This window comes from Scylla paramamosain, chromosome 35 (assembly GCF_035594125.1).
Source record: "Scylla paramamosain isolate STU-SP2022 chromosome 35, ASM3559412v1, whole genome shotgun sequence".
In the NCBI taxonomy this organism is placed as follows: Eukaryota; Metazoa; Arthropoda; class Malacostraca; order Decapoda; family Portunidae; genus Scylla; species Scylla paramamosain.
This window is the reverse complement of record NC_087185.1, coordinates 4685001-4702500: the sequence shown is the minus strand read 5'-3', so window position 1 is coordinate 4702500 and position 17500 is coordinate 4685001. Positions and strand designations below refer to the sequence as shown.

The 17500-nt window shown below is 42.2% G+C and overlaps 1 protein-coding gene across 1 annotated transcript in view; it reads right to left on the bottom strand.

Annotated features, from left to right (window-relative positions):
* Positions 1–11370: 11370 nt before the first annotated feature.
* Positions 11371–17500, bottom strand: part of LOC135090587 (uncharacterized) — a 77536-nt gene continuing 71406 nt past the window's right edge. The window contains exons 4-5 of the mRNA XM_063987466.1: positions 13917–14069; positions 11371–13230 (exon numbers count right to left, since the gene is read on the bottom strand). Coding sequence (XP_063843536.1) covers positions 13004–13230; positions 13917–14069 — 380 coding nt within the window. The 3' untranslated portion in view covers positions 11371–13003. The remainder of the gene's footprint in view (positions 13231–13916; positions 14070–17500) is intronic.

The window sequence follows — 17500 nt, the reverse complement described above, 5'->3', positions numbered from 1 at the left end:
GGACAAGGGGGTAGGGGGGAGCACTACCCTAGACGTGCCTTAGAAGCGCCTGATTCCATAACGTGAGGGAACTGGAATTCTCAAGACCAAAAGGGGAAGATTAAACTACAGGAATAAGAAGACAGGTAAGGGGGGCACAGTGTAGTGAGTAGCGCCGAGCAGGAGTAAATGGGGATGACGAGAGAGGGAGGGAAGGGCAGGGAGGAAGGCACGGGGGTCTTGTTTCATTAATTAGCGAGGCTGGTGGATGGGTGAGCTGATGGCGTCAGGGTGCTGCCACGCGCGTATGATTGGCCGCCGTGATGGATGACGATGGAGGTTAGAGCGAGATGCGGAGGGTCGTGCAGGGCGTGGAGAGAGGAAGGGTAGGGCGTGCAGGGGCGTGGAGAGGCGCGAAGGGAGGAAAGAGAGAAGTGGTGGGCGTGTAGAGGCGTGGAGGGGTAAAGGGAAGGGGTGTGAAGGACGAGGAGGAAGGAAAAGGAGGGGCGTGGAGGTCGAGGAGAGAAAGGTTGGGGCGTAAAGAGAGAGGTGAAGGAGCATGGAGAGGCGTGAAGGGGTAAAGGTTGGGATGTGGAGAGAAAAGTGGAGGGCGTGGAGAGGGAGAGGAAGGGGCGTGAAGAGAAGAGAAACCTAGGGAGAAAAGTGGAAGGGTGTGAAAAGGTAGACAGGAAGGGCACAGAGAGACATGAGAAACAGGAAGAGGAATCAAGTGCTAGAGAGAGAGAGAGAGAGAGATAGAGAGGGAGAGAGGGAGACAGGGAGAACCACAGAAGAGAAGGAGGGAAGATCAGAGAGAGGAATAGAGAAACAGGGAGAGACACAGAGAGAGAAAGGGGGAAACATGGAGAAGGGCGGATTACATACTACAGGAGGATGAGGGATGAAGGGATGAGGGGAGGAAGGGAGCAAGGGAGGGGAACTAACCAACCCTCCACAAGCCTCTGGGGAGATCTAACAACCGAGGCAGCAGACGAGGGGGAGAGGCAGCTAACCTAATGAGGAGAGGGCCTAGGGGCGGGGTTAACGTGCGTCACGGGGTGGGAGGGGCGGTTACCACACACCAAACTAGAGGCAGTGAACATTGCGGGTTCCGTCTTCTCATTCCTCCTCGTTAGCGATGCAGGGGAGGAAGAGGAAGACCTGGGTGGAGAGAAGCAGGGCCAGTGAAGATAGGGATGGAGATACGGTAAGGGTGGAGAGGAAGAAGGAGTGTTGGTGTTGTCTTAGTTGTGTGGTTTGTAAAGTTTTTTGTTGGATGTAATTTTTTTAATAATTTTTCTGTTATGTCTTAGTTATGTCTGTTTTTTTTTTTTTTTTGTTAGGTAGAATCTGCAAATATATGTTTTTTTTCGTCTTTTTTTTTTTTTTCTTTTAGTTTTTGTTGGGTAGATTCTGGATACATGTGATTTTTTTAATATTTTTTTCATGTTATGTCTTAGTTATTTCTGTTTTCTTGGGTTTTTGTTGGTTAGAATCTGCAAGTATGTGATTTTCCATATTTTTCTATGTTATATCTTAATTATGCATATTTTCTTTTCTTTTTGTTGAGATTTTTTTTTAAATATGTTATTTCTTTTTATTTTTTACGTTGTCTCAGTTATGTTTTTTTTTTTGTAGTTAAGATTCTGAAAATATGCGATTATTTTATATTCTTCTATCTTAAATTATATTCTCACTAATTTATTTTCAAGGTAAAGCGAATAATAAAACCGTTTTTAATGTTTCCTTTCTTTTGGTAGATAATGAAGGGTTGGAAACCGGAAGACCAAAATAGAGAGAAGACAGGAGACAGCTGAGACAGGGATGTAGAAAGAGTGAGAGGGGAGAGGAAGAAGAGGAGTGAGGACAATACAAATAGGAATATAGATAGTGAGTGGCTAGGAAGACGAAAACAAGGATAGAGAGAAGGAAAGATGTAGATAGACTTAGATCGCCAGAATGAAGGTAAGAAAAGATAAGATGAAGCTGAGAGAGGTTTGAAGGGCAAGGGATCAGAAAGTAGGGCATGGATGAGGGGAGGATGAAGGGATGAAGAGGATGAGGGGAGTCTTTAGGGCGTAAGGAGAGAAGCAGAAGAGATAAAAAAGGGAATAAAAACGGCACAGAAAGGGAACTTTAAAGGGGAAGTGAGAAGTGAAGGGGGATCGTTGAAGGTATGGGGAAATAAGGGAAGGGAATAGAAGGGAAGGGAAGAGAAGGGGAGAGGAAGGAGGAATGTGAGGAAGGAAAAGCTTTAAGTACAGGACAGCAGACTCCCTCACTCGACTCTGTTTGTTCTTTTGTTTGTCTGACACGAGTTCTGTATTATCCTGGGTGTTGGTTCTCTCTCTCTCTCTCTCTCTCTCTCTCTCTCTCTCTCTCTCTCTCTCTCTCTCTCTCTCTCTCTCTCTCTCTCTCTCTCTCTCTCTTGTATCTCTTCACTACGCTGCACTGTTTAAAATTCATGCACCTCCTCAGCAAGAATAATTCATGGAAGAGAAACAATGTCTTAATTTTCTCTTTCGTTCTCTCTCTCTCTCTCTCTCTCTCTCTCTCTCTCTCTCTCTCTCTCTCTCTCTCTCTCTCTCTCTCTCTCTCTGTCATAAACAAGAGCCATTCAATCAATATATCTTTTCTAGTCCCGCTTCAGAAAAAAAAAAGAAAAAAAGACCAGACAAAACTGTAGAATACTTTCCTAACTATTTCTTACATCTCACACCTTCCCTCACTCTCCCTCTCCCTCTCTCCCTCTCTCCCTCTCTCCCTCCCACTCCCTTCAGACGCGGAAACACAAACCATCACGGCAACAATAATTTCATTGCCACTATTTGAAGACAAGTTTTCTGAGAGGAGGACGAAGAAGAAAGAGGAGGAGAAGAAGAAGGAGGAGGAGGAGGAGGGAGAAGAAGCGTCGTAGGAGGAGAAGGAGGAGGAAGAAGCGTCGTAGAAGAAGGAAAAAAATAGCGCACTACGAGAAAAAAAAAGAAAAAGATGGAAAAAAAAAAGAAGATAGGATGAAATTACACCAAACAACTGAGGTCTCGCGGATGGTCTCGTGGATGGAAGGAAGCGCATTCAGACCATCCATTCACCCTCCCCGGGACAAGCGTGGGCCATACATCTTTCCCCAGTGTGGATGGTGAAGATTGTGTCCATCCTTCGCTTTACAATTCTCTCCTTGGTCCTCTGGTCTTAAATATTTACCATGGCCCGGTATGTTCCTTCCGCCCCCTTTAAAAATACATCCGCGTACTGTTCGAGGGAGAGAGGGAGTGGGAGGGGGAGAGAGGGAGAGGGAGGGGGAGAGAGAGGGAGAGGGAGGTTGTCTTTTTCTACTGAGGGGATAAAAAGAGGGAAAAATGAGGGTATTGATAGCAACACTTTCCCGTTTTCCTTCCTTGATGTCTAATTTCCCCCACGGAGTTGAGAGTGAACTTGTAACTTTCACTATTTTGTGTCTTATTTTATTGCTTTCTCTCTCTCTCTCTCTCTCTCTCTCTCTCTCTCTCTCTCTCTCTCTCTCTCTCTCTCTCTCTCTCTCTCTCTCTCTCTCTTCGATGCATAAACCTCAACCTTAATTCCGAAACTGTGTCAGAGAGAGAGAGAGAGAGAGAGAGAGAGAGAGAGAGAGAGAGAGAGAGAGAGAGAGAGAGAGAGAGAGACAAAAGATTATGAATTCATCAGCTGACATGCACACCTTTAATCCCTACACATTACTCTTTCTCTCTCTCTCTCTCTCTCTCTCTCTCTCTCTCTCTCTCTCTCTCTCTCTCTCTCTCTCTCTCTCTCTCTCTGGCACGGTACAGGAAAGGGTGAATTTAAAAGTTTATTTCATTCGGGTTTAGCACAAGTGAGCGTAACTCTGCCCGTGTCCCGGTCAATGGTTTTAGTCCGACATGCCCTTTGCTTTCTCCACAATGGAAGATCACTAAAAATATCAAAGGGAAAAGTAACTTCGATCCCCAAGTCCATTTCTGCTGCTGGTGTTTGAAGCTGTGGTGATGTGGTGGTGTCATTATCAAGTGTCAGGTATGTTTTTAGATTTTTTTTTACCTTATTTAAATTCGTATGTTGTATATATATATATATATATATATATATATATATATATATATATATATATATATATATATATATATATATATATATATATATATATATATATATATATATATATATATATATATACATACATATATATATATACATACAACATACATACAAGATACATACATACAACATACAACATACAACATACATACATACATACAAAAAAAAAAAATATATATATATATATATATATATATATATATATATATATATATATATATATATATATATATTTTTTTTTTTTTTTTTTTTTTTTTTTTTTTGCGAAGTTTGGTGATGTTATTAGAGTTTCAGATATGTTTTGTTTCGTTTTATGCATTTGAATTGGTATGTTCTATATACTGTTTTCTTTTTCAAGGTATAACAGTGTCATTGTGAAATTGCAGATGTGTTTTTAGGAATTTAAATTAGTATGAATGTGTATTTTTTTTTTTTTTTATGTATGAGTATTTTCGGTGTTTTCGTGTTACTTAAAATTGGTACTTGCATATATTCTTTATTTTGTTTGTATTTATGACTGGTTTTATATATATATATATATATATATATATATATATATATATATATATATATATATATATATATATATATATATATATATATATATATATATATATATATATATATATAATTTCGTTGTTGGTGGATCTGGAAATATGTGATTCTTGTATTTTTCTATCTTGATTTGTGTTTTTATTCATTTATTTTCAAGTTAAAGTCACATCTTTAGGGAATAACGAGAAATAAAACTGTTTTTAGTGTTTGCTATCATTCTTTTAGCCTTTCGACAGTTTGCCCTAAATGTATAACATATATATATATATATATATATATATATATATATATATATATATATATATATATATATATATATATATATATATATATATATATATATATATATGAAATAGGAATCAGTGATCACATTTGTTTTTAATCAGGTCTTCTCTTGTAAATCCCTCGTAGCAGGCACCGCTGATCTCTGTCACTTTTGCAGAGTTTACAAAAGAATGATACTGTATGATATTTGGTATTCTCTTTTTGGAAAGCAATATTTATTAGTTCCGTGCGTGACCTAATGGAGGGATCGGTCATCATGCTAATTAGTGACAGAATATTTTGGGCGAAAACATTCTTGTTGTGTTGCAGGCAATATTTTTTTTTAAAAAGGCGATGATATTCTGAGGGTTCAACATTTTTCAAAGGAATATTTTACTATGAAACTCTGAAAAGGGAGGACAGTTCGCAAAGAAATATTTCCAGAGGGATATGATTCATTGGGAAAATTTTCGCTGGTAATATTTCGAAACTAAAACTCTCAATGTCATGTAAAAATCTGCCATGTAACGTCTGCCACTGTCATCTCCCTCACGTCAGGTTTCTCTGTATATCTCATTACTTGTTAGCGTTTTCGTAGTAATTGTAACATATACCTGCGCATAATTAACTCCACGTACATAAATAATTTTCAGGTTCTTCTCTTTAATGAAGTTTAAAAATAAATAAGCTCTCGTATTTCCTCTTTTTATTTTATCATTCTTACTTTTTAATCTAAACTCATTCAGTCTTTTTTCAAGTAACTCCAGATAACGGAGCTTTTTTAAGTATCTCACTCTCTCTCTCTCTCTCTCTCTCTCTCTCTCTCTCTCTCTCTCTCTCTCTCTTGGGAGTTCTACACACATAAACAGAAAAGAAGCTCCATGCAAAACCCGCCATGCGCCATTTGTCATCGTCACGCTCCCACCAGCCCGGCCCACCACGCCACGCTCACACTCACACTCACGGTCACTCCTCACAGGTCACTCGTCGCGTCAAGAAGTGTTTATCGCTGACACTCGGCGTGCAATCCATTAGTGTCTCATATCAATAATACATTAGCCTAATAGCGACAGTCAAATCCCAGCTCATGATGTTAAGCCGAGAATAAAAAAGGAAAAAAAGGTTTATGAGCACGCACACACACACACACACACACACACACACACACACACACACACACACACACACACACACAGGGGGAAAGAGACATCCATGATTACGCATAGATCATATTTTTTTAGCTTACCGAACGAGAGAGAGAAAAAAAAACAAGCAAACAGAAAAAGAAACACAGGCTTTTCCAAAACTGATCTGACAGAAAGAAAGAAAAAAAAAAGATAAAAGATAAAAAAAAGACAACGTGATCCCACTTTATCCGGAATCAATACAGCAATAAGCGGATCCGGATTTCGGGGCATTGAAACCGGGGCACATTCGCGACTGAAAGAATTAAATACACACATTAATAGTCTTGCAGCGGATCGGATGGACCGTTTCGTGGGCCAGCAAATCGGAGGATCCCATCACGTCCCTTCCTGTCCCATCAGCGGAAGGGGGCGGGAGGCATTTGAGGGAGGGGGAAGAGAGGAAGAGAGGGGAAAAGAGGGGAAGAGAGGGGAAGAGAGGGGAAGAGAGGAGAGAGGGGAAGGGAAAGGCCAACCAGTTAAAGGGGGGTGATGGGATGGGGGGTATCCGAAGTGCCCGTTAGCTATTCAGGGTGAAGGGGAGAGAAGGGGAGAAAATGGGGAAGGTTTCGATAAGATCTTGCTCACCATTTTTGAAGAGCAGGGGATGTGTGGTAAGAGGACGGGGGAAAAAGGAAAGGGGAAAAAAGGAAGAGGGTATAGACGTGGTTGAAGGGTGGTTAGGAGGAGGAGGAGGAGGAGGAGGAGGAGGAGGAGGAGGAGGAGGAGGAGGAGGAGAGAAAACATATTAGAAGGGAAGGATGGATGAAAGCAGAGATGATGCAATAGAGGTCAAGGATGAGAGAGAGAGAGAGAGAGAGAGAGAGAGAGAGAGAGAGAGAGAGAGAGAGAGAGAGAGAGAGAGAGAGAGAGAGAGTTGTGGGGAGGGGTACCGGGGCCTCGAAGTCAGTGAGGCGGAACCCCATAACATCGCCATCACCATCAACATCACTACACTGCCTGGATGCCGCCCGCCGCCCACTCCGTCCGCCCACCTCCCGCCCACACCACTACGGTCACTCCTACTTCTGAAATGGACCTGGCGTGGGTGCTGGAGGGAAGGGTAGAGGGCAAGGGAGGGTGTTTAGCATTGTGTGTGTGTGTGTGTGTGTGTGTGTGTGTGTGTGTTTACGTGTCATTAAGTGTTTTGTTTATCTATTTCGTTTCATTTTAATTGTTTTGTTGTTTCTTTTATGTGTTCGTTATTGGGGTGTTTTCATTCTTTTTTTTTTTTGCATGTATTTCATTTGTTCTCTCTCTCTCTCTCTCTCTCTCTCTCTCTCTCTCTCTCTCTCTCTCTCTCTCTCTCTCTCTCTCTCTCTTCTTTTCTATTCCTATTCATTCAACTGTCCTTATTATCCCTTATGTTCGTTACTCTTTTATTATTCTTTCAATCATCTATTTTTTCGTCTATTTCTCCTTTTATTTCCTCTATTTATCTATCACACTCCTTGTCTATTTTCCCATTCTGACGGTAATTGTCCTTTTCCAGCAGGAGGCAGGGAGGGAAGGAGGAAGGGAGGGAGGGAGGGAAGAGGAGAGTAGGGGAGGGAGGAAAGGGGAGAGGGATGGAGGGAGGGAAAGGGGAGGGAGAGAGGAGCAAATGTATTGAGTTTTCCTGTTTGTTTTCCCTTCATCATTCACTTTATGCTTCAATATAGAAATTCTTTGATCTATATACATTTATTTTTTTTCATAATGTTCTCTAATGGATCACTCAATTTGTAAAAAGCGTGTATTTTTTTTTTTTATTATTTCATATATGGTGTATTATCGTCTATCATTTTTTGTTTACTTTATTTTTTGTATTTACATTCTCTTATTTTCCTTAATGGATCACTCACTTTGCGAAAAAGCTTGTATTTTTTTTATTATTTTATATATGGTGTTATTTTATTTTATTTTATTTGTTTATTTATTTTTTTTTTTTCACTTTTTCTTTTGCTGTATCTACTTGCTCTAATTTTTCTTAATGGATCACTCAATTTATTGGAAAAAAAAACGTGTATTTTCAATTAATCTCTATATTCTATGTTATCGTTTATTTTATCTTTGCTTACTGTTCCCGTTTTCGTTTTGTTGTATTTATATTTTCTAATCTTCCTTAATGAATTACTCGATGTATTCAAAAACTTTTCAAATCGTTCTCTGTGATCAGTGTTATCATCTATCTTAATTATGCTTATACTTCCCGTGTTTTGTTGCATTTATATTCTCTAATGTCCCTTAATGGATTACACGATTCATAAAAAGCGTGTACATTTTAGTTATTCCCTGTGTTTTGTGATACCGTCTGATTTGTGTTCACCCTTCCCGTTTTTCTTTAGTTTATCCAGCGTGTATTGGAGTTTGCAGCAGTAATAGCCTTAAAGGATTTATTGCCTCACTTTGATGAATCATCTCTGCGTACATCAATAGAGTCTCCCATCTGTGTATTGAGTTACTGCACCCCAGTGGTCTCCTGCAGGCTTACCACGTGTATTTATCTGTATGCCTTTGTTTACATGTCTGAAACTATTCCTCTACACGTGTCTTTTCTCCTACTTGTATGTCTGTCTATTTACCTATTGTATGTATGTATGTCTATATTTATCTATTGTATGTATGTATGTATTTATCTATTTTTTTCTTATTTACCTGTATGTGTGTATGTCTGTTCGTCTATATCTAGGTATCTTTTCATATTTACCTGTCTGTCTATGTTTGTGTACCTTTTCTTATTTACCTATATATATGTCTGTCTATTCGTCTATATCTATTTTTTTGTCTTATTTACGTGTGTCTTTCTATTCGTCTATGGTTGTGTGTCTTTTCTTATTTACCTGTCTGTATGTCTGTATGTCTGTCTAACCATCCATTTCAATGCTTTTTCTTATTTAGTATACGTCTATCAAAAAATCAGCTCTTTAAATAATTTATCTACCTACATATATATCAATTAACTTACCAGTATATTAATTTATCATTTTTGTTTACCCATCTATGTGTCTCTATTTATCTGTTTTTTTTTTTTTTTATTTGCCAATTCATATTTGCTTCTAAATATACGTAGCTATTAATATATTTTCATCTATAAATTTAAAACCATATTTTACATTCACACACAACCAAAACGTCTACTTTCCTGTCCACCTCTCCTATAGAAGCTGTACTCATCCCCTCAGTATTCCAACCCCTCAGCTGACTCACAAATTGAAGTCCCACCCTGCCAGTGGTTCAGAAATTACATATAAAATCTTTACTCCACAACTCGTTATTCACAAATCCCACAGTTTCATTCCGCGCCTCAGTCCTCAGCGCGACGTGGGCAGGTAGCGAGGTAAAGAAATTCTCTTAATCACGTACACCTGCATTTTTTGTATAATTCTCGTAAAAAAAATTCTTTACAAACACGACACAGAAATTGGAACGTGTTGGAGCCTTTATTGGTGTGAAATCTCTCTCTCTCTCTCTCTCTCTCTCTCTCTCTCTCTCTCTCTCTCTCTCTCTCTCTCTCTCTCTCTCTCTCTCTCTCGGTGTCTTGTGTCAGAAGTTAATTTCCTGTTATCTTTCTATGTCTCATGTTTCGTTTCTTCTCTATATGCAACGTAACTCTTTTTTTTTTTTTTAATATTATCCTTAAATCTTTCTCTTCTATCATTTTTTCTTTATCAAACTCTTATTCTTATGTTTCATTTCTTATTTGTCTATCAATGCTTTTTTTTTCTCTTCTTCCTTTCTTTCATGTATTCGTCTTCCTTTCCCTCTCTTTTTCTCTCTCTCCGTCCCTCTTTCCTCTTCAGGGAGATAATCTTCTAAACAATATTCTTCCTTTGTTCCAGAAATATCACGCCATTTTTCGTTTCTCTTTATTCCTCCGTCTGTGGTATTTTTCATCTCCTCTCTGATGTATTCCTTTCTCTATCATCTCTCGTATTTTTGGCTTCGTATCTCTCTCTCTCTTTAATGCAGCGCAACATTTTTAAATTCAAATCCTCCAGAGAGAAAGACAGACAGACAGAGAGAGAGAGAGAGAGAGAGAGAGAGAGAGAGAGAGAGAGAGAGAGAGAGAGAGAGAGAGAGAGAGAGAGAGAGAGAGAGAGAGAATGAATCAAATAAATGTGTTTCAGCTCTGTACACACACACACACACACACACACACACACACACACCAATGTCAAGTGATCGCTAACTCTAACCATACCTTTGAAAATAAATAAATGAATAATAATAATAATAATAAATAATAATAATAATAATAAAGATCCATATAACAAAAGAATGATCTGAAAACGAATCATATTGTTTTGACCTTGAACTTTTTGACGCCAGTTTGAGATGGACAATCAGGGATAAAAAAAATAAAATAAATAAAAAAAAAAAAGAAAAAAAAGCCACACGTGAATTCATCCATTTATATTTGCATGCTTTGTGGCGAGTGGAGGACGGCAGGTAATCGCGTTAGGTGTAATGAAATAAACGCTTTGTAATGTAAGTAATTTGTGTTACCCTGTTGCCCTAAGACCTGGCATAAGTTTCGCCTAATTTGATTGTAATTGGGAATTATTATCGTGGTCTTTCTGTTATCAAATTTGTGTGTGTGTGTGTGTGTGTGTGTGTGTGTGTGTGTGTGTGTGTGTGTGTGTGTGTGTGTGTGTGTGTGTGTGTGTGTGTGTGTGTGTGTGTGTGTGTGTGTGTGTGTGTGTACGAAGCTGAAACGCATTTATCTGATTCATCTCTCTCTCTCTCTCTCTCTCTCTCTCTCTCTCTCTCTCTCTCTCTCTCTCTCTCTCTCTCTCTCTCTCTCTCTCTCTCTCTCCCTTTCTCTCTCTCTCACCTGCTACGCCACCATTTCACAGCATTCACATTTATTAGGTAACTTAGGCAGGTATGAAAGCTTAATTAACTTCTAATTAAGACGAATAATTTAAGGTGACAAACTCCGGAGGAACGAAGCGATAAGTGAAAATCTTTTAGATAAGAAGTAAAAGTCAGATTTTGAAATATTAAGCTTTTAAAAGGTGAAAAATACGGAAGAAAAATGGACTGTAAGGTAAGACTGATGAAGATGAGTAATGAGATTAATATTAAGGTGAAAAATAGTTTAAAATGAACTGATGGGATGGCCTTTATGGATCCTGAAATGAAAGGCACTCCAGGTGAGGCCGGCCAGCGCCACTCCACGGTACACACGGGCTCAGGTAAAAAGGGTGAGCCGCACGTCATATTCCAGGCAGCTCCTCACACAGGTATGCAGAATAGCGCTGCAAAGAATGTCAGGTTGCAGTGAAATAGTGAAACTCTTTCAGATTTTATTGACAGGTGAGTTGCAGGTGGTCGGTGGCATCCAGGTGTTCCCGTGTTGGTCGTGTGTCAAGCAGGTGTGCTGGTGACCAACACACAACAACACACAGTGGTCACCCTGCAAGTACACATATACTCTCTATCTAACCTAAAACGGCACTAAACTTTTAAGTATATTACATACACTTTATGTTTTATATATATAGCATCTTTTACAAACCTAAAATGTGGTATAAAATCTATGGAATAATATATTATAGACTTGACCATTATGAAAGACGTATGCCAGTGGTCACAGAGGCGTCATAAAAAACTGTACATGTAAAGCATCGTCAAGGAAAGCGTCAGGCGCCTCGGTCCCCAGCAGGGCGCAGGGACTGCCGCGACTCACAGGGCACGCTATCACTTCCCGAGGCGCGGCCCACTGGCGGCGGGAACACGGGCGTGCCCGTGGCCAGCTAGAGGGAGGTGCGTAGTCGGCAGCGAGTGTTGGCCGCGCCGCCCACACGCCCGCCCTGCACCAGCACGACACGCCTTCCTCGCTCACGTGAAACAAGTACAAAAACTATCTATAAAATACATGTATATCCCTTTTTTGAAAGAGACGGAAGCTCATTTAACTTAAAACATGACGTCTACAAGCTAAGGCTGCGCCGCGGTGTCTGGCGGTGCCGGAGCGGGAGGACGAGCGGCGCCGCCCCCCGGCCCGGACCGGTCCTGTGTTTGGCGTGGCAGTGACGGAGGTACCTAACGTGTACACATTAAACAAAGTCCTTATTGCTTCTGAGGCACCGTCGGTGGACCGCGGGGCGCCCAGGCGGCGTGCTTCAGGACAGCAAGACGAGGCAGCACCGCGGTCCTTTCTGGCCCCGACACGCCCCGGGGCCTCCCACATCAGTGCCTCCAATTCTATAAACAAGCACAAAGTGAAAGAGAAACCTAAGCTTGGCCCGGACACACTGAGCGTGCCGCTGTGACTAGCTCGGCGAGGCTTCTCGCGCCGCTCCTCTACTAATTCGGACTGCAAGGTGGCGAGTGACTCTACTGGACGGCTTACCAGTCCGTGCGCCGAAGAAAGACGCAGCTCGGTGCCCTGCAAGCGCCGGCGACCTGCCTCGGCGCCCGCCGCGACCCTGCACAGCGGCGGCAGCAGCATGGAGATCACTGAGTTCCGTGTTGAGAAGTGGCAGCGGCAGCAGCGTGGGGCAGCAGCGGCGGGCACTCTGGCCCGCTGACTAGCCTGAGGTGGTCCTGGCGCCATGACTAGTGGTGTCTCGGGTCGCGGGGCGCAGACTTTTATTTTTCAACTTAACGCGGTTACATATCACCTGGTGAGGGGGCGGCCCGCGGCCACGGCAGGTGCGGTGGGGCTGTGCATGGCCCCCTGGAGAGCGGTGCGGGGCCATGCTGTAAATCCGGAGGTTGCTGGGGTGGAGTAAGGGCACGGGACTACGACCGCTGCTCGTTCCTCCCCTGCGTCTCGCTGCCTGATCCTACACTCGTAAGATTCATGTTGAAGCACATTTACCAGACAGCAGCAGCTGCTCACCTCAAAGTGACCTTTGGAAAAAAAATATACATGTATACATGACGGTGAGAACGGCGGCGTGTAGGACAGCGGCGCCGCCTCATACCAGCGCGCAGGCCCGCAGCGCACCGCCCAGGACCAGCAGCGACGTGAGGACTGCTGACGGCCGCGCTGCGCACAGGGGCGCGGCCCCCGAGGCGGTGTTGCAGTAGGCCCAGTCGCAGGAGCACACCTCGCGCTTCAGGATGATGTTGGTGTAGGTCTCGCAGGTGTTGGTCATGATGGTGTCGCTGGTGGCACAGTTGCGGTGGTAGTTCAGCAGCTCATCTGAGGGAGAAACCTCACTCAGATCCGTCACCAACACAACTTGAAGTGCTGCCCGAGTGGGGCGTCTGGTGCAGGACGTCAAGCCACGGTGCAGGCAGGCAGACAGGCCAGTGCTGAGGGAAACATGCAGGAGAGAATACTCGCAGGTTTTCACTAATCAATGGGACATGGCATAAGCGAGCGGGATATTCATGCAGATGGATGCAGGCAGTATGCTCACCGACACTGAGACTTGCAGCGGGTAAATAAGCAATGGAAAGAATCAGGCGATGGACAAGGATAAGCGATAAACCACGACACGGGCGGTGCAGTGTAACGCTGCGGCAAGCAAGAAACACAAACGGAAGCCAAAAACTTCAGGTGGGGAGGACACGAACAGAAAACAGGAAGAGGCAGCAGACGCAGGCAGGCAGACCAGCAAACACCACGGCAGCTAAAGTCGTAAAAGGAAACAACGAAACTCATGTTGGAAGGAAAAAAAAAAAAGCTAGAATAAACCAACACAAAAGTTGAAGCACAAGGAGCGAGATGGAACATGAGGTGGAATGAAGCAGGGCGGCGAGCAGGCAGGGAAGCAGGCAGGTAGACATGTAGGCAAGCAGGGCAAGCAGGGAGCAGGCAAGCAAGCACACCAGAGGCAGCAGCAGGGCAAGGCGGGGGACGCACAAGAAGCCAAGAACAGTTACCATTACGGTCGTAGGTCGCCACCGACTCGCACCCCAGAGGACAGTCGCGAGTCTCGATCTTCTCCTCGGTAAAGTTGGCCTTGGTGCAGCCGTCCAGCCTGGAGGTGTTGCCCCGCGGGGAGTAGCTGCACACGAAGCACTCCACGCCTCCACCTGCAACACCACCACACTCTCAAACACTCCAAACCTGTGCAGCCTTACGAGTAAAGCCCCTATGAGCAACACATATCAACCTGCACAAGCCTTTCTATTCAGCCTGTGCACCTTTACGAATAAAATCTACCTGAGCAACACAAACCGGGCAGCAGAATTCACTTTAACAAACTCAAACCAGCGATGTGCACTAACAATACACGTCCCTCTGGTGTTGCTAATATACACAACAGCCAGTCACTACAACACGAACCCTCCCCTCCCTCACACGCCTCAGTCAATGTTCCCGTGTGTTGCCCTCCGTCACGGGCCATTTATGCTCCACAGCGGCGGGGCGTGCTGCGTCAGGTGCCCAGGGGAGGGTCAGGGAGAGTGTACGTGACTGGTGGGCGGTAGACATGTTGGTCTTTAAATTAGTAAGATTCACTCAGAGGGGGAATTGTGATGTCGCTGTAATGTTTGGAGGAAAATGATTGGTGTCTGTCTAGTGAATGTAAAAATTAATACCAATTGCACGTAGGTGTGAAGGTAAGAGATAAATAAAACATGACTTATAAAATTGTAAATAATGGATAAACACCATAAACACATAAACAGATAAATAGATAACTACATAAACAAATAAATAAATAAATAAACAAATACATAAACAAATAGGTAAGAATAATAAATAAATAAATAGATAAATAAATATTTACATAAAACAAATAATAATAACAACTTTACTCCAAAATAAGAAAACACATTCTCACAGACGTAAAAGATAAATAAGCAAATACATGAATAAACAAACATAGAAATAAACAAATAAATAGAGGAAAAAAAGAAAGAAAACACGATGTCACTGATTGGCAAGAAAAAGTGACGCCGGGAATCAAGCAATGACCCCAGCAACTCTTCACTCCTCGACTCCCTGACACCTTTCCCGCAGCGCCAGGGAGAAAAACGAGCAGAAAACAGCGCCACTGCCCAACTTCAGCGCCGCGACCCACCCAGGAGTCGTTAGGGAGTGTATAAAAGCACGGCATTAAATTAACTTTCTTGAGGAGGAAGAGGAGGAGGAAGCAGCTTGATACAAAAAAAATCCTCCTCTCTCTCTCTCTCTCTCTCTCTCTCTCTCTCTCTCTCTCTCTGCAATTGTCGTCTACATAACCGTGCATCATCAACCGAAAGCAAATATCATTCCCTCAGTCCTCATTTCATTCAGAAGTGCACCAGAATTACCTCCCTCGCATCAATTTGAAAGTACAACAATGTCCTACGCGGCGCACGAAAGCAGCGGAGTCTCGTGCACGCGGGGGAGCCACTGAGCAAACACCAATCATCGCACGACAAGCAAAATGAACAGGCAGGGAAAACTCAAACCATTTCTTTCATTCCTCAACATTCATATCAAGGGACTTTTCATCATTTTAGGAGCTGAAGTTCCTCAGTTTTCATCCTCGTAACCACCTGCCCGCCGCCCCCAGGTAGCACAGGTAAAGCAGGTGTTCTTAGTAACCTGCACTCCGCCAAGCACTTCATAACACTCAGCTTTGTTGGGTTGCGTCAGGTTTACGTATGTCAGCGAAAAACATTATTATATACCTCACGCAGCCGAGCGAATATGACGTACTAGATTGCTTCCTCCTCCTCCTCCTCCTCCTCCTCCTCTCCGCTTTTTCCCTTTCCCTCTGCGGTAGCATTAAATTCATACCTTGTGTGAATATTAAAACACTCACAAGCGGATTTCATTCTGCTTTTACTCCCACCAGTCGCTCTGTTTCGTTTCATTTTACTCCCAAAACAATTAATTTTCCTCCGCTTTTCCTCTCTCTCTTTTTTTTTTTGCGATACTCAAGAGTGTATACTTAGAAAAACGCATTTTATTTATTTTTTCGTTCTTTCTTTTTCTATGGAAGGCTTGGAGTTACATACAAACAAACTCAAGGCTACTTACTGTCTTGCTTTCGTTCAGTATCTATAACGATTGTGAGTTTACGTAAAGGAGACGTACACTACACGCCATCATGAACATTGTAGTTGACGAATATGAAAATAAAAATGCCCTCTGAGTGGTTATCTTACCTTTACTAAGCCTCGACCTGCTTCTAGGGAGAGAGAGAGAGAGAGAGAGAGAGAGAGAGAGAGAGAGAGAGAGAGAGAGAGAGAGAGAGAGAGAGAGAGAGAGAGAGAGAGAGAGAGAGAGAGAGAGAGAGAGAGAGAGAGAGAGAGAGAGAGAGAGAGAGAGAGAGAGAGAGAGAGAGAGAGAGAGAGAGAGAGAGAGAGAGAGAGAGAGAACTTCGCTTTACCCCACCACCACTTTCAATTCTTCTCTCCTTCTCTCTTCTTTTTTTCCTCTCTACCTCTTGACTGTTTTCCTCCTCCTGCCTCACCTCCTCTTTCACCCTTTCCTTCAGTCACTCCCGCTCCTCCTCTGTTGGTCTCCCGCGCTGTACCTCCCTCATGACAAAGCAACATTCCGAAACTTCTGTTGAATGAAGTGGAAAGTTTCATAACCCTTCTCGAGCTCCAGCAAGAGGCCGAGAGAGAGAGCGAGTGTGTTTGGTCCCCTCCTCTCCACCTCAAAATGTATACAAAAGGCACCACAAATAGAAGCTTCCCTCCCCACCTACCCCAGCTGAATAGAAGGACAGGTGCCTTTCATTACCTGGCTTTTATGAAGGGAATGTACACTCGGGGAAATAAGTACCTGGCTTCGTAACTGTGACTATTGATCTCTTGTCGTTGTGATGATAAGAGGGAGTTCTGCATCAGGTGAGGTTTACGAGTGAGCTCTGCAAACAAGTACTTCACTTAATTGGTCACGTGCCTCGTTCTGCTAGTTAATTTTGTTTTGTTTTGTTTTGTTTTTTTTGTTTATTTGTTCTTGTGTTTTTTTTTTGTCTTTATTTATTCTTTGTTATTTCTTCTCTATTTTTTTCTTTCGGTGTTTGTTATTTGTGTATTTTTCTTTTTGTTATTTCTTTGTGCATTTTCCTCTTTTGTTATTTCTTCCTTTGTGTGTTTTTTTTTTTCTTTCCGTCTTTCGTTATTAATTTCCTTTCTAGTGTATTCCATTTTTTTTTGACATTTCGTTTCTGTGTGTCTTCTCTTCCGTTATGTTGGTGTCAGTTCTCTTTCGCTATTTTTTCTTTTCCGTGCCACTTCCCTTTCGTTATTTCTTTTCTTTCGATGTCTCTCATATATCTCCTCTCTTCCTTTACTTTTCTCTGCCTATTTTACCTTTTGATTTTTTTTTCTCTGTCTGCCACTTCTCTTTCTCTATTTCTTCGTAAGTTACGTTTCTTATTACATACAGTTAAATTATTTTAATCTTCATGTCTTGTTATGCAAAAATGAAACAAAAAATAATGAATGATTAGTTGAGAAAAATTAAATAATGTAGCGCTAATACATAATATATACCTTGTTAATTCCTTTTTATTTCA